The 20,972-nt window shown below is 46.2% G+C and overlaps 1 protein-coding gene across 2 annotated transcripts in view; it reads right to left on the bottom strand.

Moving 5' to 3' along the window:
• Nucleotides 1–20,972, bottom strand: part of ARHGEF4 (Rho guanine nucleotide exchange factor 4) — a 176,653-nt gene that overhangs the window by 12,391 nt on the left and 143,290 nt on the right. For both annotated transcript variants that reach the window (XM_068145262.1, XM_068145263.1), the window contains 4 exons: nucleotides 6,443–6,622; nucleotides 3,841–4,035; nucleotides 2,264–2,443; nucleotides 1,443–1,675 (listed from right to left, as the gene is read on the bottom strand). In XM_068145262.1, coding sequence (XP_068001363.1) covers nucleotides 1,443–1,675; nucleotides 2,264–2,443; nucleotides 3,841–4,035; nucleotides 6,443–6,622 — 788 coding nt within the window. The remainder of the gene's footprint in view (nucleotides 1–1,442; nucleotides 1,676–2,263; nucleotides 2,444–3,840; nucleotides 4,036–6,442; nucleotides 6,623–20,972) is intronic.

Raw genomic sequence — 20,972 nt, 5'->3', positions numbered from 1 at the left:
GACCAGTGCTGTTGGAGGCAATGTTTCTGATGCCAGTGGCAGAAATATTTAACTCCAAGGCACATGCTGGTATCATAGATAGGTGGGCCAAATGGTACTTTTTGATTCTATCTGTAACAGACAGTAAAGCCCAGGTGTACCATAATGGAAAATGATAGAAGAATGCTTCTTCTCTTGCTTTCTACAAGCTATCACAAAACAACCATGGTATCAGCTGCTCTTGGCAAGTAGCCCTCCATACAGAGTTTTGCACTAGTCATAGAATCATAGAATCAGTAAGGTTCAAAAACACCTCAGAGATCATCAAGTCCAACCTATCACCCAACACCTCATGACTAACTAAACCATGGCTTCAAGTGCCACACCCAGTCCCCTCTTGAATACCTCCAGGGACAGTGACTCCACCACCTCCCTGGGCAGCACATTCCAATGGCAAATTACTCTTTCTGTGAAGAACTTTCTCCTCACCTTGAGCTTAGACTTCCCCTGGCTCAGCTTGAGACTGTGTCCACTTGTTCAGGTGCTGATTGCCTGGGAGAAGAGACCAACCCCCACCTGGCTACAGCCACCCTTCAGCTAGTTTTAGACAGCCATAAGGTCTCCCCTGAGCCTCCTCTTCTCCAGGCTAAACAACCCCAGCTTCCTCAGCCTCTCCTCATAGGGCTTGTGCTTCAGACCTCTCACCAGCCTCATTGCCCTTCTCTGGACACATTCAAGTGTCTCAATATCCTTCTTAAATTGAGGGGCCCAGAACTGGACACAGTACTCAAGGTGTGGCCTAACCAGTGCTGAGTACAGGGGCAGAATGACCTTCCTGCTCCTGCTGGCCACACTATTTCTGATGCAGGCCAGGATGCCATTGGCCTTCTTGGCCACCTGGGCACACTGGTGGGTTGTGTTCCACCAGCTGTCAATCAGTACCCCCAGGTCCCTTTCTGCCTGGCTGCTCTCTAACCACTCTCCCCAGCCTGTAGCACTGCATGGGGTTGTTGTGGCCAAAGTGCAGCTCCCGGCACTTGGACCTGTTGAATGTCATCATGTTGGACTCTGTCCAGCCAGTCAAGGTCCCTCTGGAGAGCTCTTCTGCCCTCTAACTGATCAACATCTGCTCCCAACTTGGTGTCATCTGCAAATTTACTGATGATGGACTCATTACCCTCATCCAGATCATCAATAAAGATACTGAATAGGATTGGGCCCAACACTGATCCCTGGGGGACACCACTAGTGACTGGCCTCCAGCTAGATGTGGCACTGCTGATGGCCAGGTAGACTTCATCCACAGCCTTCCCCACATCCACCAGGTAGGTCATATGATCATAGAAGGAGATCAGGTTGGTGAGGCAGGACCTGCCCTTCCTAAATCCATGTTGGCTAAATCCATGTTGGTCCATTTCCATGAGACTAGTCTCGCTCCTTCGTTCTCCACCATGCTGCCCTACCTGTGTTGGGGGTTTGTGTATTTGAGCAGCTCAGCCAGTTGCAGGGGGTATTTGCAGATCTTTTGCACAGGAGTCAGCAGGAACCCATCCAGAGAGATGTCGATCATCTTCTGCAGCAGGCGGCAGGCTTCGAAGAAGTAGACATATTTGTTGACTTTGGTGAGGCGGGACAGCTCCATGCAGGCGTTGGGGTGGTTGTTGCAGTACTCAGAGTAGATCTGAAACTCTGTTTGCTGCAAGGGAAATGGAGGGGTTTACTGTCTTATGTTCTTTAGGGTGATGGCCTGGCTCAAACTGCCATGTGCAAGTTCCTCAGGTAGGTCCTGCAGCTGTACTTCATGGGGCTGTTCAGTAATTTGTGCCCTCCCCAGATTTGGAGCCCAGAGATCTGGGGGTGGAGGTGGGCAGGGTGTACCAAGAGTTCCAGCACATGCAGCTGTCTGAAAGACCGAGACATTTCCACATGTTCTGGCCTGTGCTCAGCTGAAGGTTTTTAATGGCAGATCAGCCATGGATGATCCTGCTCTGTCCTGAAAATGCCAGGGCCATCTCCAGATTTTGGGATCTTCCTACATTTTTGCCTGAAGTAACATGGCCTGGCAAGGAGTATCAGGCACTCAGGCACTTAGAAATGTTTTTCCCCAGCCAAGCGTGTTCCCTTGAGAGGTGGGCAGTGGTTGAGTGGGGCAGGGGCTAATGGTGTTTAATTTGGCTGTGTGGTGTGGTTTTTTTTTAGAGCTTCAGTTCTGTCATTAATTTCTAAATCCTCTGGCCTAATCCCTACTCAGCTACCCCTTGGCCATGAAGTCAAATTTACTTACATATTCCAAGAAGCACGAGCCAACCTCGCTTAAATGTGGGTGGTCTTTGTTGAATTTCTTCTCTAGTGCTTTAACAAATTTTTTCTGGCACTTGTAGATGTCCTCAATATTCCCAAAGATTGTCTTCAGCTGTTCTTCTGTAAACATGTCTGCTCTTTTGCGGCACTGCTTAATGTAACCCTAGGAGGAAAGCAAATTGGAGAACTTCTTGGGCATTTGCTCTTTGACCTTTGGTTATCAACAGAAAACCCCATGGACTGTAGCCAGCTGCTCACCAGATTCCTGTACCCCCTTCCTGCATAAGAGCATCCATTGTCAGCTATTAATGCCTCTGGTATCATCCAAAATGTGGTAGAAAGCAAAATGAAGCAGCAATTTTATCACTTCCTTAATACTGTAACTGACACTGGAAGAGTCCAATGCAGAGCCACAAAGATGATTAAGGGAGTAGAACGTCTCCCTTATGAAGAAAGGCTGAGGGAGCTGGGTCTCTCTAGCCTGGAGAGACCTCATTCATGTTTACAAATATGTGAAGTCCCAGTGTTAGGAGGATGAAATCAGGCTCTTCACAGTGATGCCTAATGATAGGACAAGGGGCAGTGGGCGCAGGCTGGAGCACAGAAGGTTCCATGTAAACATAAGGAAAAATGCACTGGAGCAGGCTGCCCAGAGTGCTTGTGGAGTCTCCTCCTCTGGAGATATTCAAAACCTGCCTGGATGCTTTCCTGTGTGACTTAGGTGATCTAGGTGATCCTGCTCTGGCAGGGGTGATGGACTTGATGGTCTATTAAAGTCCCTTCCACCCCCTAAAATTCTGTGTATGAAGGAGTACCAGAGCTACTTTCTCTCCTGTTAAAAACACCTTGATCTGTCTTCAGACTGCTGGGTGCTCTGACTCCAGCACTGATCCATGGATAAATATAGGCCAATTACATCCAGTTGAAGATCAGATCTGCATGCTCATGTTAGGAAATGGTTGGTTGACTCAGGGGAGGAGGAGTGCACAAAGGACACAGGGGATGCTGCAGGAGGAAGGGCTTTTTTGGTGGGTGTGTGCTGCTTTGCCCCATCTGGGTCTCCTGGCAGGCACTACATTTTTGTGTCATTCCTGTGAAGAGCTGTGCTCATGCAGATCTCTTCATAATTAGGTTTTGTTTACCCAGTGTATGTGACAGTGGGTCTCTCTCAGACTAGGTTGCAAGGGAAAGCCCTAGTTGGCTGAACATCCCCAGTTGTTTGTATCTGAGCATGGCTTGCCTTGCTGATTTTGGTACCTCAGAGCATACATTAGAGAGGACAGCAGCGCTAGACATCTACTTCTCTCTGGCTTGGGAAATTCAGTTAATTCCATTTGATCGCAGCCCATGTGGGTGCTCCCAATACAGAGGCATTTGGGATATTGCTGTAGGGAAGTGCCTTGTGTCTTCTGAGCGTGCAGTGCCATTTAGCAGAAGAGGCTCTGATGGAAAGAGAGTCTCATTTTCAGAAAAAGAAAAGTCACTTTCTGGCAAGAATGGGACATAGGCTGCTGGCCTACAAACAAGTTCTTATACTCACTGCCCCCTTTAGTCCATTACCTCACAAATGTCCTTCAGATGCTTGATGTAGTCTTTCTCTGTGCTTATGATCTCATTGATGACGTTGGTCCTCATTTGGTCTTTGGTGGTCTGCCCCATCCCAAAGCGTCGAGTGCCACTGCTGGACTCGTCCTCTTTGCCACCCTCAACCTTCAGCGGATAATCTTCCATGGGTTCATCCTGGTTTACTCGCAGCTGTGCCAGACACAAGGTATCTGTTCACCGTTTGATTGCTAAGCATGACTCTTCCAAGGAAAATTAAATTGGGCACAGTTGACTGTGTAGCAGACAAAGATTGAGCTGGAATGAGGAGGGCTGCTACATATGTATTACCTGTAAATACATTTTCCCCCTGGGGAAGCTAAGGTCCGACAGTTTTGGGAGGGTACTTTTAAGCCATGGGACAGCTGCTCCCACTGTGTGACATGGGTGGTTTTAAACTGAAGTCCTAGAAATCAGGAACAATGCATACAAAATCAAGACAAAAATGGTTTATCAAGAGAAATCTGATCAGGTGCTTGTGAGGGGCCACTGAGGAAGGGAATGGAGAACCAGCAAAGAGTTGCTTTTTTGTATAGGCTTATTGATGATGTCACACTACAAATAACAGATGCCTCTCAGTGTCTGCCTCTCCATGCTTATGTAAAGATAACTTATTGTTAATATAAAAACAGAGATGGCAGTAGGCACATAATGTGGTAGGAACTGGCACTACGTTATAGGGCTGTGTGTGAAACTCATGTTTTCTTCCCAGTGTCCATCAGATGGCAGCACAGCATGAACTGTGGAAAACACTGGTGCTCTACCTTGTCAACAGCAGCAAAATACCTTAGTTAATAGCAGGCAGTTACTGGTGCATGTCGTGTAGAGCTTTCTCTTATGTAGTAGTGCTGGAGCTCTCAGAATGCCCAGGGAAATGTTTTGTATGCAACTTGATACAGATCTATCTATATGCAGAGCACAGTGCATGCCTATTCCATGGCAGCACAGGCAGAGGTTGCTTTTGCTCACAGTTTACAGCTGGTGAAACCCTCAAGGGGGGCATTCCTGGTTTTCCTTCACTGTGAGCAGAACAAACTCCGACCTTGGCCTGAAATTTGTGTAGAGTAACTGAGACCCCTGCAGATTTATTCAAGTCCCCAGACACTGCAGCCTTCTAAGCAGTAGGCTGAGACTCTCTGCTAATTAGCAGGAAATCTTAACTCAGATGTTTGAATAAGAGGTGTAATTACTCTGCATCCCTAATGGCTAGCAGTAGTCTGCATTCCCCAGAAATATTATCACAAGTTTTTGCCTTCCAGGACAACAATCAAACTTACAGTGATATGAAAGAAAAAAAGTCCTGTGTTGTGACTGTGAAAAAACATCAGTTCCACCCCCAGCAGGGCTGAGCATTTGGTCCTAGTTTTCTCTTCTGTGCCAAAACATCCACCTTTTGTAATTGTTACCCAGCTGAGACTCTCCCCTGCAATCTGGAACAAAGTGTTTCAAAACTTGTACAGCACTGTCTGCTCCACTTCTTTAAGGGCTTTTGTTAAAAACAGTGGATCATCTCATGTCACCTCCCTTTATGCTTCACCTGATTTTGGGTCACTTGTGATCTGGAGTGACCTGGATAAAGAGCTAAAGGGCTGAGGATCTCTGTCCCTAGGCACCTAATTGCCTTTGCAGTACTGCGGAGTCTGCCCTGCAGTGGTCAGAGTCAGGCAAACATGGCCCCAAGAAAGGAAAAAAGCCTCTCTCTTCACAGCAGGGGAGGCGTGCACAGTGGCTACCCAGGCCCTTATTTTACACAGAGACTCTGCTTTAGAAGGCTTCACTGGAAATTAATCCAACCTCTGCTGTACACAGCTGGCACTGTTGGGGCTCTTCTCTACAGCTATGTCTCATAGTCTGTAGCTGGTACCAGGGAAGAGCCATGGCATACAAGCCTTGGCTCAAAAGCATCAAGTGTTTTGTACCTCCCCTCATCAGTTGTTCCATATGATCTCCAAGACAATTTTGGGGGCTTCCCCTCCATTTTCAAGCACCTGGAATACAGTGCTGTGTCATAGCCCCACAGCCTGATTTTTGTAAAACTCCAGGACTGAGAGAAGGTGTTTGCTTGAGACAGACATTTGCATACTTTGGGATATGGCATTGCACTGCACCTAGCACCAGATGGAGAAAACTTAAGTTTGGTGCCATGCTCATCCATACTGTCTGAAGTAGATACTACAGCAAAGACCTCTGCCAGCTGCAGCTGGGATTCCTCTAGGAGAGTATTTGTTTCTTGTTCCTGAAGGAGGTGTGTGTGCTTGGGCACAGACTAGCTGATGCAGATATGGGTGAGCAGCTCACAAGCCAGTGCAGCTCAGCTTAGCTCCAGAGTCTGCCATGCTATACTCACTTAATGAGGGACTTGTCTACACCAGTGGCAGCTCACATGGCAGGGCCTGATGCACTGCAGCCATGCATAGAGGAATAACAAGACATGTTTCACTAGCAGTGAAAGTGCTGAGGAGTCAGTGTAGAACACTAAGCCTGGAGAACAACAATAAACACCTGGTTCCAATGGAGTGGTATAAAGAAACATAGTTTCATAGTTTCATCAGCCTCTTACCCGTACAAAGCTTGCTGGAAACCAGCCTTCGCTGTCCAGAATCCTTCCCCACCACCACTCCTTGTTGGTAGCATCCATTACTTCAATGACATCACCAGCCTTGAATCCGAGCTCTTGGTCATCCATCGTGACATGGTCCCAAAGGGCTTCTGCATACACCACGCTGCCATCACTGATGAGCTGTGGGCAGAGCAAATGAAACTGTCAGCTCCCTCCAAGAAAGCAGCACAGTCTGTCAACATGGCTGCAGCTTTCACACCATTGCTACTGAACCAAACATAGTGGTAACTGTTTAGTCCTCATAAGCAACATGAAAAGTAGCTGGTGCTAGTCAGGCAGTTGCTTCTACTGATCTTGCTCTCAGTAGCATTTGTTTAGAATCACCTGGACACAGTACAGTTCATAGAATCAATAAGGTTGGAAAAGACCTCAGAGATCATCAAGTCCAACCTATTACCCAACACCTCATGGCTAATTAAACCATGGCTTCAAGTGCCATGTCCAATCCTTTTTTGAACACCTCCAGGGACCGTGACTCCACCACCTTCCTGGGCAGCACATTCCAATGGCCAATTACTCTTTCTGTGAAGAACTTTTACTACCCTAGAATTTTTACTACCTTGCAGTTACTACCCTAAAGAACATAAATTTGATGCTCTGGAATATCTTACTGGTGACTTTGCCTCAGCTAGTGAGCAAGGCTCAGTGGTTCATTATTGGTGGAGAATGTTCTTGTGATGTCACTGCAGAACTTCATTAGCCGTGAAAGAAAATCCTGAGCATCAATGTTTAGAGGTGTACTTCAGAGCAGAAAATATTCTGAGGTGTCAGAGCTGGGCTAGGATGGATAAAGTCTTAAGTCTTTAAGGTGTTAAACTTAGCACATAAGCTGCTTAAAATAAGTCTCCTGGAGAGTTTTAAGTAATTACACTGAGGGACCATGGTTACTTATTACATGTCCCATACAGGGCCTACTCTAGGAGGAGAATAAAAAGGACCTCCAACAGTTTTTAAAACCTAAACAAACCCAACCCAATCCACATGTCTAGAGGCTGTGAGCGGGCTCCTGAGCAGAGTGATGGTTGTGTCTATATGTGCCTGATGCCATTCTCAACCATCCCCACCTTAGCTATGGTGTAGCTAAGTAATGCTTGGGACCTGATGCAGTGGTGTAGTTGTAGTGGCCAGCAGGACCAGCTTACAGCAGGAGTGCCTGCCTGATGCCCATAGGTGTATCATGTCAGACTCTCCTTTGAATTTCAGCAGGTACAGAGTACTCAAACTTCTCAGGGCCTGAGTTTGACTGAGACTGTCTGAACACCAAGGATTTCCCCAAGAAGGCAGAGTGTGTACTGGAATCCTGCTAAACAGGACTTCCTCAGCCATTCTGCAGTGGCAGTGATACCCTGTTTTCCCCCAATAACACGGTCCAATGATAAACTGTGGGAAGAGAAGGGGAAGGAGAGCCTGTGAGGCAAAAAGGAGAAAGAGAAGACCCCACTCCGTGATGCATCTCACAACATTCCTGCAGTATCACCCCAGCCACCCATGTATCGCATTTGTCATCTGTGCTGGGCCCTTAGATTATTTGGTCACACAGCTAGTTATCAGCTGCTCTGGATCACTATTTTTGCCTCTCCCCAAGAAGAAAGATGCATGCTGTAGAAGGACATCAGGATAATTGTGCATAGAGTAACTCGGGAGGGAGCTAACAAGGCATTGGAAAGAAAATTCAAATGTGGTCTGCCTTGGGATAGCAAATGCCCCTGCACTGAACCAGAAACAGCTTAATGCAGTGCTTCTATTCTGGGAAGAAAAACGACAGGATGATGAGGAAGGAGGAGATGAGAGGTTCCCATTTATCTGTATGGCCAGGGTATTGGTGCTCCCCATGCTGCCTTTTCTCAGCTGCCAGCTGCTCCGCCACAACAGGGCTGGGTGTGTCCTTACTACAGGTTTCTACTCTTTATAGAGGTGAGCAGTTGCTGTGGTGAGGCCCAGCAAGCAGAGGACATAAGGGCTGGGCTGCTGTCATACAGCTGGTCAGTGGTGTGATGGCAAAATAATCCAAGAGTTTTAAAAGGTGTCTCAGTAATCTAAGCTAATAGAGCAAGAACAGAGTTTGATCACAAGGCAAAGCAAAGCAGCAGAATCATTTGTCTCAGAGAGCCAAACATCAAGAGAGCAATGAATGCCCCACACAGCATCTATGCCCAGCCTAGTGGCAGGTATTTGGCTAAACGAGCTGTGGAGGGAAAGGCCATTTGGGCTTGATAGTTCATGCATACAGCTGTTAGAGCTGTGTGTTAGTGCAGCAGATCAATGCTATGTGCATCTCAGTGGAGGTAGCGGGTGGAGAACCATGCAGCAGTAAAGACACAAGGGTTATGGATATGTTGGAAACCATGGAAGTACCTAAAGGTCAGGCAGAGACTGGGGCTTCTCTTGCCAGAAAGGTGTGAGGGTCAGTAGCCCAACTGAAGCACAGGTACACCAATGCTTGTAGCATGGGCAGTGAATAGGAGGGGAGATGGAGGTTGTGATGCAGCAGGAAATGGCCTCAAGTTGCATCAGGGGAGGTTTAAATGTCTAACCAAGTAGTGATGACTGGATTAGGGAAGAGAGTGGGTGTGAAACGTGTTTTTCCAGACTCAGCTATCACACTTCCATTGTCCAATGGAGAGCCACGAGGGTGGTTAGGGGACTTGAGCACCTCCTCTGTGAAGAGAGACTGAGAGACGTGGCTGTTTAGTCTTCATATGAGAAGACAGAGAGGTATCTCATCATGAATATGAATATGAATATCTGAGGGGTGGGTGTCAAGTGGAGGGGGCCGATCTCTTTTCAGTGGTGTGCCATAATAAGACAAGGAAGAATGGGTACAAACTTGAACATAGAAGATTTCACCTCAAGGTGAGGAGAAGCTTCTTTACAGTGAGGGTGACAGAGCACTGGAACAGGCTGCCCAGAGAGGTTGGACACATTCTTTGGACACATTCAAAACTCATCTGAATGCATTGCTGTGCAGACTACCCTAGGTGATCCTGCTCTGGCAGGGGGGGTTGGACTAGATGATCTTTCAAGGTCCCTTCCATCCCCTAACATTATGTGATTCTGTAATTACAGAACAAGAGCTGGGCTGTGGACAATGGGTGTGGATGTTAGCTACTCTCAGAGAAAAGTTCTCCTGCTTTAAGCAATCTGCCTGTGCACAGCCTGTCCCTTTGCTTTAGCAGTAAGACTTCACTGACTACTGACCACAAGCTGAGCCCAGCTCCTGCCTTTTGCAGGAAGAAAAGAATGATAAACAGGGTAATGGGGTGGCTGGAGGGAGGAGCTGATTAAATACACTGATCCCACATAGAGTGCTGGGGAGTCACCTGGACTGAGGTAAGCCCTATCACCAGCTCACACCAAAGCTGTGGCCATACCGCGCTGGGGTGTATATCCTTGTGGGTAAGGGATGGCTGCTGCTCAGGAAACGGGCATATGCTAATAAATCTTTGGGAAGAGTGGCATTCAGCAGCTTTTTCGGCATGGAAATTGTGACCAGCACATAAAGAACATAGCTCTTTCTGAGATAAAATTCCTTTGCTGTGTGCATAAATAGGCCACTCTGAATCAGTGCTCCAAGTATGATGTGGTAGGTGGCACACACACCATGACCTTGACTTCAGAGACTAAATGGACTTCCTGTGTAGCGTTTTGATGGTCACACACACAGAGCACTGATGATGTGAAGACATGAAAACCTTACAGTACCAAGCTGTCAGATCTCGGTATCTTGATGAGACACAAGCACCCAAGCCTGACTTAGCATTAACAGCATGTTAGGGTTGATACACCCAGCTCATAAGGGGACAGAGCCACATGGTTCTTCTCAGAGTGGCTGAAAGCCATGGGGCTGCTGGGTGAATTCTCAGCTGGTGTTTTAATCGAGTAATGCAGATGCCTCACCAGCAGCCATACTGTGACTATGATTTACCAGATACAGAAAGTCACAACTGACAATCACCAGCCTGGCAAAATAGGTGCAGGCAGACAGGCCACTGATTGACACCAAGCACCATGTTTGTAGAAAGGAATCATCAACATGGAATAAAGCAAGAAAGAAAGAGTGAAAAAAGTACTTTCTGTATGCTTCATATTATCTCAGTTAATTTAGTCAATCAGCACTTGAAACACCTCACTGACTGCAGGCTGACAGGCTCAGCCTGGTTTCCTCCCTGTGCCACTTCAGTCTGTGCTCCTATACCAAGGGGAGCAGACACAAAGGCTGAGAAATGTTTAATCACCAACATACTGGGTGCTTATTTTTCTATCAGCCCTCAATCTCTGCCTGTTTGTACCTGATACTACATTTTTTTACTTGTGTCCAGTCCAAGTCCCAGGCTGATGGAGAAATAACAGACACACCCAGTCTAGCAGTCCTTTTCCCAAAGCAAATACTAACAGGCAGCTCTGAGCCAGGACTGACATTTCCATGGCCCAGAAACACCAACCACACTGCATGTCACTGCAGCAAGATGAGCTGCTCCAGCTGAGGCAGAACACACTGCAGCATCCTCTGAGGAGCATACTGCTACTGGGAAAAAGGGGGTAGGACTCCAGTCTCTCCAGATAGGAGAGAGTAGGACCTAAATTAGGGTTAACTGAGAAATCAGCAGCCCAGCTGAAGTGCCTGTACACCAATGCATGCAGTATGGGTAACAAACAAGAGGAACTGTAAGTCTTGGTTCACCAGAAAGACTATGATATAGTTGCTATTACAGAAACATGGTGGGACGATTCACATAATTGGAGTACTGCACTGGGGGGCTACAAGCTCTTTAGGAGAGACAAATGAGGGAGAAGAGGAGGAGGAGGAGTGGCCCTGTACATTAGGGAATCTCTTGATGCCTCAGATGAAAGTGCCTGTGGGTTAAAATCAGAGGGAGGCCTAACAAAACTGACATCCTGATTGGAGTCTGTTATAGACCACCTAACCAGGATGAGGAGGCAGATAAAATATTCTACAAGCAACTGTAGGCTGTCTCAAGATCATCAGATCTTGTCCTTGTGGATGACTTTAACCTGCCAGACATCTGCTGGGAACTTAATTCAGCAGAGAAGAGGCAATCCAGAAGGGTCCTGGAGTGTATGGAGGACAGCTTCCTGATGCAGCTGTTAAGTGAGCCTACCAGGGGTCAGGTCCTGCTTGACCTGCTGTTCTCAAATAGAGAAGGGCTGGTGGGACATGTGATGGTAGGAGGCTGTCTAGGGTGCAGCGACCAGGAGATAGTGGAGTTTTCAATATGCAGGGAAATAAGGAGGAGCAGTAGCAGAACCCTTACTTTGGACTTCCAGAGGGCAGACTTCAGCTTGTTTAAGCAACTTATTTGGAAAGTACCCTGGGCAGCAGCCCTTAGGAACAAAGGGGTCCAGGATGGTTTGACCTACTTCAATCAGGAGCTCTTGAAGGCACAGGAACAGGCTGTGCCCTATGCCATAAGATGAGCTGGTGGGGGAGGTGACCGGCCTGGATGGGCAAGCAGCTCCTGAAGGGATTAAGGGAAGAAAAGAGGCTGTATCACCTTTGGAAAGGGGAGGAGGCAACTCGTGATATGTTTAAGGATGTTGTTAGATCATGTAGGAGAAAAATCAGAGAGGCAAAAGCCCAGTTAGAACTTAAGCTGGCCACTTCTGTGAAAGACAATAAAAAGCATTTTTATATTAATGCTAAAAAGAGGACAAGAAGAACCTCCACTCTTTATTGGACCTGGAGGGGAACACTGTAACTAAAGATGAGAAAAAGGCTGAGGTTCTAAATACCTTCTTTGCCTCCATTTTCAAGAGACAGGCAGGAGGACTCCAGGATAATTGGCCTCCTGAACTGGTAGATGGGGTCAGGGAGCACTGTAGGACACCTGAAATCCATGAGGAATTAGTTCAGGACTTGCTGAGCCACTTGGATACTCACAAGTCCATGGGACCAGATGGGATCCATCCTAGGGTGCTAAGAGAGCTGGCAGATGAGCTGGCCAAGCTTCTCTCCATCATTTTCCACCAGTCCTGGCTCACTGGAGAGGTCCCAGATGACTGGAAACTGGCCAATGTGGTGCCCAGAGAGTGGTGGTAAATGGTGCCACATCCAGCTGGAGGCCAGTCATTAGTGGTGTCCCCCAGGGATCAGTGCTAGGCCCCATCCTGTTCAAAATCTTTATTGATGATCTGATTGAAGGGATTGAGTCAGTCATCAGTAAATTTGCAGATGACACCAAGTTGGGAACAGATGTTGATCAGTCAGAAGGCAGAAGAGCTCTCCAGAGAGACCTTGACCAGCTGGACAGACAGGCAGAGTCCAACATGATGACATTCAACAAGTCCAAGTGCCAGGTGCTGCACAACAACCCTATGCAGTGCTACAGGCTGGGACCAGAGTGGCTGGAGAGCAGCCAAACAGAAAGAGACCTGGGGGTACTGATTGATAGCTGGCTGAACATGAGCCAGCAGTGTGTCCAGGTGGCCAAGGAGGCCAATGGCATCCTGGCCTGCATCAGAAATAGTGTGGCCAGCAGGAGCAGGGAAGTCATTCTGCCCCTGTACTCAGCACTGGTTAGGCCACACCTTGAGTACTGTGTCCAGTTCTGGACCCCTCAATTTAAGAAGGATATTGAGACGCATGAATGTGCCCAGAGAAGGGCAATGAGGCTGGGGAGAGGTCTCGAGCACAAGCCCTATGAGGAGAGGCTGAGGAAGCTGGGGTTGTTTAGCCTGGAGAAGAGGAGGCTCAGAGAAGACCTTATTGCTGTCTAAAACTAGCTGAAGGGTGGTTGTAGCCAGGTGGGGGTTGGTCTCTTCTCCCAGGCAATCAGCACCAGAACAAGAGGACACAGTCTCAAACTGAGCCAGGGGAAGTTTAGGCTCAAGGTGAGGAGAAAGTTCTTCACAGAAAGAGTTATTGGTCATTGGAATGTGCTGCCCAGGGAGCTGGTGGAGTCACCATCCCTGGAGGTGTTCAAGAGGGGATTGGTCATGGCACTTGGTGCCATGGTTTAGTAGTCATGATGTCTTGGGTGACAGGTTGGACTTGATGATCTTTGAGGTGTTTCCAACCTTATTGATTCTACAATTCTATGATTCTATCCCAGGAAGGATAAAATGCACCAGCAGATAAAAAGGTTTTCTGCCTGGCACAATCAACCACTACCTTGTGAGAGCTTCTTAGCTTCCAGAGAAGAATGCGTTAAAGGGAATGCTCACCATTTCCAAGCATGGCAACTCCTCAGCTCAAAAAGGTTGTCTTTACCACAGGTTTTGATATTTGCAATTAAAGCAAGGTTTAAAAAGCAACTATTAATTTCCATATCAAACAGCGTTTACTTGCTGGCTTTGCAATATCAAAGACAGATCAGTACATGTTCTTCAAGAGCCCCAAAACAGTCTCTAGAAGACAGAGAATGCCACCCTACAACTGCTCTAGTGAGTGCAGCTGCCAGCAGTGAAAACAAACAAAATTTGGCTGTTTTCCTTTGTTTACAACAACACTTAAGTTTGTAGACAGTAACCCTGAAGCAGTGCTGATGCTTTGAAACTGAAAAATGACTGCAGCTCTAATAGTTGCACTGGCACTTCTGTGCAGCACAGCTGCTTTCCCTGCTGCCCAGGCAGCTACAGCTTCGCTTCCGGTTTAGGAGTGCAGCAGATGTGAAGGGAAAGTGCTGGCAAATTGCTGCTGGTGCATCTTGTTCAGTGTCCCACAGAAATATGGGGTGGGAGGATTGCTGCATTACTCCTCTATGCAGTGCCACTGTGAAGGTTGCCAAAGAGACACAGCCAGAGCTATTGCACATAGCCGCCCCCAGTTAAGTCCATTACATGTGGGCAAACAGATCCAGCTTGCCAAGGCCCAAGTCTATGGGCTTGTTTGTATTCCAGCTACTTGGTCCTTGTGTCTGTTGCTGGACACCTTGACATAATTACCTCATATGTCCTGGTCCTGTTCTGACAGGAGCTGCAGGCAGTATTAACAGAGATAAAAGATCTTGACAACTTACAGAAGGAGGGATGAAGATGCCTTTAGGAAATATTTATCTTTGAGCTGCTCATTTCTATTTGAATAAAATTTTAATAGCTTTCTCTTGATAATAGCAAGTGTGCTGGATCACAGACCTAAAAAATGAACCCAGGAGTGTCAGAAGATACTGGAAATGGGGGAATTCAGGGAGAGGATTGCAATAAAACAATTTATTTCTCAGTTCTGTGACCTTAAACCAGACACCTTCCATGAAAAGCACCTGCACTCAAGTCCTGGTCAACTAAAACGGTTCCTGTGAAGTTTGTGTTCATTGCTTGCCTGCCACCCACCCCTCACTTCCCTTCCTGACATTGTGCATTACAGACTGAAGCTGAACTGGGTCAGCACATCAAACATTTAAGCCCTGCATCAGTCCTGACCCCAGAGGCAGTATTACCCATTCCCAGGTCCACTTCCTTCACCCATCACTTCCAGAGCTTCTCTTCTGCCTCCTCTTACGCAAAGTGCAACAGAGGATTAAAAGAAAAACTGTATTTCCACTCTTGCCCCAAAGTAGTGCTTCATTCACACAAATACTTATTTTCTCCAAATGTGGGTGGAAGCCATCTGGCCTCTTGTCTTGAACTCACAAGATAATTTTCAGATCATCCAGACAGCTTGCTCTTGCTTTCCCTCAAAACTTTTAGCTTCACTGTTTAATGATGGACAACAGTTTATCTGGTCATCTTCTGTCATCTGAACAGCAGGCATTTAGTCTGAACAAGTTATCTTGATTGCCTTTACAGAGCATCTCCTCTTTACGGAGACAGGCGTCCCAGGGAAAGGCTCATCTTCAGCACCTATCTTAGCATCACGGATTAACCATGAGGGTCCTGTCTCCCTTCACTGCCAGGAAGGAATTTGGGTTAGTCTTACTAGACTGAACTTGCTGCCTGACTGCCGAGTGCCAGAACCTCTGACACAACTCCACAGGCACAGCAAACACTTCATTGCTTCTTGTTGCTCCTATGTCTACATGCTTCAGGGTAACACAAGCCTTCCTTGCTGTGGCGTCACACCAGGCATGTGTCTGCCCATGAGCACTAATTGCTTCTGAAGCACAGACCCACACACCATGCCCCCAATCAAGCCATGCCCTCACTATTCATTGGCCTTTTGCCTGCCATGTCAGCTGCATACTTTTTCAGCACCAATTCCAGTTTTAATTCAACAGTGATTCTTCATAACAAATCTGAGAAGTCTGTCAGCCAAGATCTTAATCTAGTTAAATGTGCTACACATATTCTGTAGTGCTGCTTTTTAAATCAATGCTTGTAGTCAAATTCCTCCTGTGACATCTAGTGTAGCTGTCTCCATTACCAACCATTCAAAATTTGTCTTCACATTTGGCAAGAACTATTTCCCACAAAACCATTCCAACTAGCATTAATTACATTATTCCCATTTTTTGTTGTTGGGTTTTTGATTTTGTTTTATTTTGGGATGGGATGTGTGGGTTTGGTTTGGCTTTTTGTTGCTTGGGGGTTTGCCTGGGGTTTGGTTTTGGTGGTTTGGGTTTTTTTTGGTGTCATGCGAGTTCCGATTCCTCTTTAGCAGTGGTTTAAACAGATGGGAAGAGGAGGAGGGTCCCCCTACAGCAGGCAAGGAGCAGCTTTGAAGGTTCCCTTTATGAAGTGCTACAGGAGGAGGGAAGCATCCCTTGTAAAAAGGGGAGGAGGCAGAGCAGTGCTCCATGTTATTTCAACCTGGGTATGAAGAGTATGGCATGAGAAAGCATGCCTGGAGCACATCCACCTGAGCCCAGTTAAGTGGCATTTTTCAAACTCCCAATAGTGATGCAAGAAGTTCTGGCTTCCTCAGCTAAGATATGGGAGGTTATTATTATAATGCAAAACAAATCAGGTTAGATTCCTTTAGAACATCTTACTTTTGGCTGAAAGAGGCCAGGAAAGTTCTTATGAAAGTGCCCTCAGTACCCAGCCATCACTCTTCCCGTGACATGTACAGCAAGAGAGTCTGCTAATTTTGGGAACTAACATCCTTAAACTTTGGCATAAGGAAACAACAGGAGCAGAGTCCTTCTCAAACCTGTTGGCACTCTTCAAAATGTGTTTTTTTGCATTATATTTTGTAGTTAAATGTTGCAGTTGCTGATGGTGCTTATAGTAACTAAAGCTGTAAAACAGCTTCCATTGGAACCTTTCATACATCCAGAGGAGGCTTATTTAAACTTACATCGTTTATTTTCTGGTATAAGTGAAACATGTTTTCAGTTGTTCTAAATGTAGCACAAGCAATATCTAACACAAATGGCTGACTAAATGAGTTGCTCCTCAGGAATGTCTCTACAGACAGATCAAAGGAAACACTGGCCTGCTCCATCAGGGCCAGGAAGTCTGAATGTCGGGAATGACTCAGAAAGAAAGAGGGATGAGGACAACTAGACAAAGCACAAAGGGCAGCACAAATCAAAAGTGGGAATAGTTTCTAGGCCAGTACAAGCTAAGCAGCCCTTGAAACTGCAGTGGAGAAGGGCAGATGGCAGGTGGTCATGAGATGAAGGCTTATAAATTGTAGTGCAAGGCCAAGGGTGCCCAGTGAAATTGACAGGCAAGTTGTTCAGTGTTAAAGCAGTGTTTTTTTCCTGTAGTGCATAACTAACCTGTGCCACAGGATGCCAGAGAGCCAAACATATAAATGGTTTAGAAAGAGATTAAGCAAATGTACATCCTTTGAGGCCATTTAAACATGTCATATCAGAGTATGGCCTTTAAGGAGCTTAAACACACCTGGGAAGGCACAGAAAGGAAAGTCAAGCCATACTTGCCTGAGCAGTTGTCTCAACTCACAGATAAAAGTGTTACTGTCTAGCCCTACAGAGTTGATCTTAGGACATTAGGTAGTCAAAAACACAAAAGAAATACTGAGTTTTTATATTGTCTTCAAATCCTTCTTGAAAATGGCAAGCCCTGAAAACATTAACTTGACAGGGATGTATCTACTCCCTGAGGTACGTACAGCAAGACTTGCTCAGGTGGAAAATAAGCAGTTACCAATTACTAACATTAAGATGTCCTCTGGGGTTGGGTTGCCATCTTCCTAGCTGGGACTCCTCAGGCAAAGAAAAGTGCAGCACTTCCACATGGCTTCAACGAAACAGATCCCACACACTTTATCCTGTCACACTACACTCGTCTGGCACGTGAGGGAAGCTCAGGCCACACACCTGGAATAGCCCTTTGTCCCCACCACATGGATGTCCAAATCCTGGCTTTTTTTTTTCCCCCCGAAAAAAAGGAAGATGAAAGTGTACCCTGGGAAACCTGGGTTCAGACATTGCCTGGGAGGTGTTCAGAGAGAAAGACTCCCTCTGTAGAAGTTAAAGGACAGAATTTGAGCCAGATCTTCACTTAAAATGTTCACAAAGGCCTTCACAATTGAGATCTCAAAAGACCTCAAAATGTCCTTAAGTACTCAAAACCAGAGAACTTAAGTCATTCCAAAGGTCTAAATCAGCTTTAACAGCTTAAACTCATGTAAGGCCTTAAAGTGTTTTAAGCATTTTAAACCCATCTAAAGCCTTGAAGTGGCTTAAGGAGTTTGAGGTTTAAAAGTGGTTTAAGCACCTTAAACTTCTGAGTAACCCATTCCTCATACCTCTTTCAATTGTGCAGCACCTGCCACTCCAGGTTAAGGTAGGATCCAGGCACCACAGACCTATTTACCCCAGACCTCTGGCAGAATCACTCTTTTCAGCCCCCTTTTCCAGATGTTCTGGGGTGATACAGGAAGCCCTGGGCAGGATAAAGTGTGTGGGATCTGTTATTTTGAAGCCATGTGGAAGTCTTGCTCAGCATGTGAAGCCCTGCTCAGCACAGATGTGGGCATCCCTCAGGGAACAGCTACAGAGCATGCACAGCTACTCGGGGGCTTGCTGGGCTGCTGCCATAACAGCACCTGGAAATCAGCCACACACTCATCTCCTGTTTGTTGGGTTTGAAAGACTGGAAAGGAGAGAGGCCTAGGGTTGAATGCTGAGATCTGAACAAGACTTAACCTAGGGCTCACACATTTCACTAATTGTCTAGTTTCTGGTTCCAGCCTGGCTGGGGATGAAAACTGTCAGACTGACCCCTGCTTCACCTCACCAACAGATCTGAAGTCCGTATTTCCCACACAATACCTGCTTGATGCATGTTTTACATTTTCTGACAGCCTTTTAACTGCAAACCTGGGAATGGAAATGGCCTAGGATGTTTGTGCTTGGCTCTTTTCACATTTAAGAGTGATTGCTAGTGCATCTTTTTTGCACTGCTGTTTCTCAGGCACCAAAATAAAAAAATATTTTCTTTAAAAAGCTCTACTGTAACACAGTTTCATATCAAACTTGTCCCCCCATTCTCCTCTCACTGCTGCCTGAAACATTACCCTTCCTCTGTGCACCCCCACCAACAAATCTTGGGACATCCTTTTCTTTCTCTGCAGGACAGCTCCTAATGCCACTGCCTCTCCCATGAGTAATTTAGAGATCTTTCCTTTCTACCTCCTTTTTTTCCTTCCTGTTTCACTACTATTTCTTTGGACAAGTGAAGAATATACTGTACAGATCCCCCAGGACAACATATTCACAACAGTTCAGCTGCAGCTCCTCCAACACAGAGATTGGTTGAGGATAAATGTTGCATCCTGGCTCTTTGCAGAGGAAAACAAAAGGCAACCATTCAGTTCTCAGGGCTCTCTGACCACTGCTGCTGTTCCCTTCCCCCAAAAGATACAGCAAGTTATGGAATTAGTTATAGCTAAAGGCAAATTAATCTAAATTTGGTTTACAAATAAGGTTAAAGAAAACATTTTAAAGCAGATACAAACTGCATTGCTAGCAAACCACTCTGAATCATCAAAAGGTCAGCATCTCTTCAGGCTCACAGCAGGCAGTAAGCCAGAAACACAGCACACAGCTTTCCTTTTCATGTGTGTGCAGGATTTAATTTTAATGGAGCACACTGCAAAGAACACGCTGAAATTCTTGTTACTGCTCCTATCTCCTCGGATTAACAGCACTGTGCCAAAATCTGTACAGCACTGGTAGGTGCTGGTAGACATGCTAGGCCAACAGAGACTGTTCAGCAGTTTCCATGACCTGGCTGTCAGAGATGGTCTCCCTGCCTTTCTTCATCTCCTGATACAGAATTCCTTCAGGCTCTTGAGGACTCAGAACTTTTGTTTTCCATGCCCCACATCTTTCCAGTGATCTTTCTCCCAGTGCACACACTGCTTTAGAACCTTTCTTCACTGACCTAAGAATTGTTATCAGTACTATTCTTTGAAAATGGACAAGAGGAAAATCTTACTAGTAGACAGAGTAAAGGAAAAAAAACCAAAAACCTTGATAATGTCTCACTGTCAGCCAAAGGAGGTTGCCTAGCCTTTGTTTATGGTTAGAATCTGTAAACATAAAAATGAGTCATTTGTTTTGTAGTGCCTACAGAAGGTTCCTCAAACTAAACACACTGAAACAACAACAAAAAACCAAAACCCAAACCAACAGCAAAACTGAAACCAATTAAACCCCCAACACCCAAACAAGCAAAATCAAAACCCCCAAACAAACAAACAATCAATCCATGCCACACAACCCCACAAACCCCAAAACACCGATCTTTTCATGTTGCAAGTGTCCTGTGCTAGACAGAGACTGATTCAAGAAGCAGGCACATGGGATCCGTCACCTGGGATCTTCTGAGACTATGTTTTTGAATAGATCCTTTTTTTTTTTTTTCTTTTCATGTCCACATCATCAGGATGAAGAGACCTAATGGCCTAAACAAAGCTAAAGCCTCAAATCAGAGCCACATTTTTGTTTCCAAGATCACAATGCATGTAAGCCCTCTAAGTATGTGAGACTGAAGCGCTTGCTGTTCCTCCTGCAGAACATGGCTTCTGTAGTCCAACTAGGAGAAGATCCACAGATCTCTTGTTCCCCACAGGTTTTCATTTTAGTCACCTTGCCACCCAGCACAACATTCCCAGAGCAGCCATAGGCTTTTCAGCATGACAAAGTAGATTTGCAGCAGCAGCTCAATGCAGAGCATGTTCTGGTAAAGCAGCAAGGGGATACTGCAGTCTCTGGCTCTCCTCTGTGTCTAGTATAGATTTTCTCACTACCCAATTACACAGGGCTTAGTATAACAAGTCCCAACTCCTGGGTGCTACAGGTGTGAATTGGGACACTAAAAATACAAAGTCATGACTTAGCAGCCCATCTTCATCTACTGCTAAAACTGTTTCATTTGGTGAGGTGAGGAAAGCTGTGCTAGGCTGCTGCTGAAAGTTCCTGCTGTATCTCTTTAGATTCACAAGTGATGTCTAGAGTGTTTGCATTGCTGTACCAATTTTGTCACAGCTCTGCAGACACTCAACGTGCCAAACTGGACAAGGTCACGAATCAAAACAACTAAAAGCAGTAAAACCCAGCTCTGCTATGCTGTTCTGAGCCACAGGACCACAGAGGCT

The sequence above is a fragment of the Melanerpes formicivorus genome, unplaced genomic scaffold (genome assembly GCF_026170545.1).
Source record: "Melanerpes formicivorus ecotype bairdi unplaced genomic scaffold, bMelFor1.0.p_v2 SCAF_12, whole genome shotgun sequence".
NCBI lineage: Eukaryota > Metazoa > Chordata > Aves > Piciformes > Picidae > Melanerpes > Melanerpes formicivorus.
Note: the sequence above shows the minus strand (reverse complement) of the source record. Positions and strands in the feature narration are given on the sequence as shown.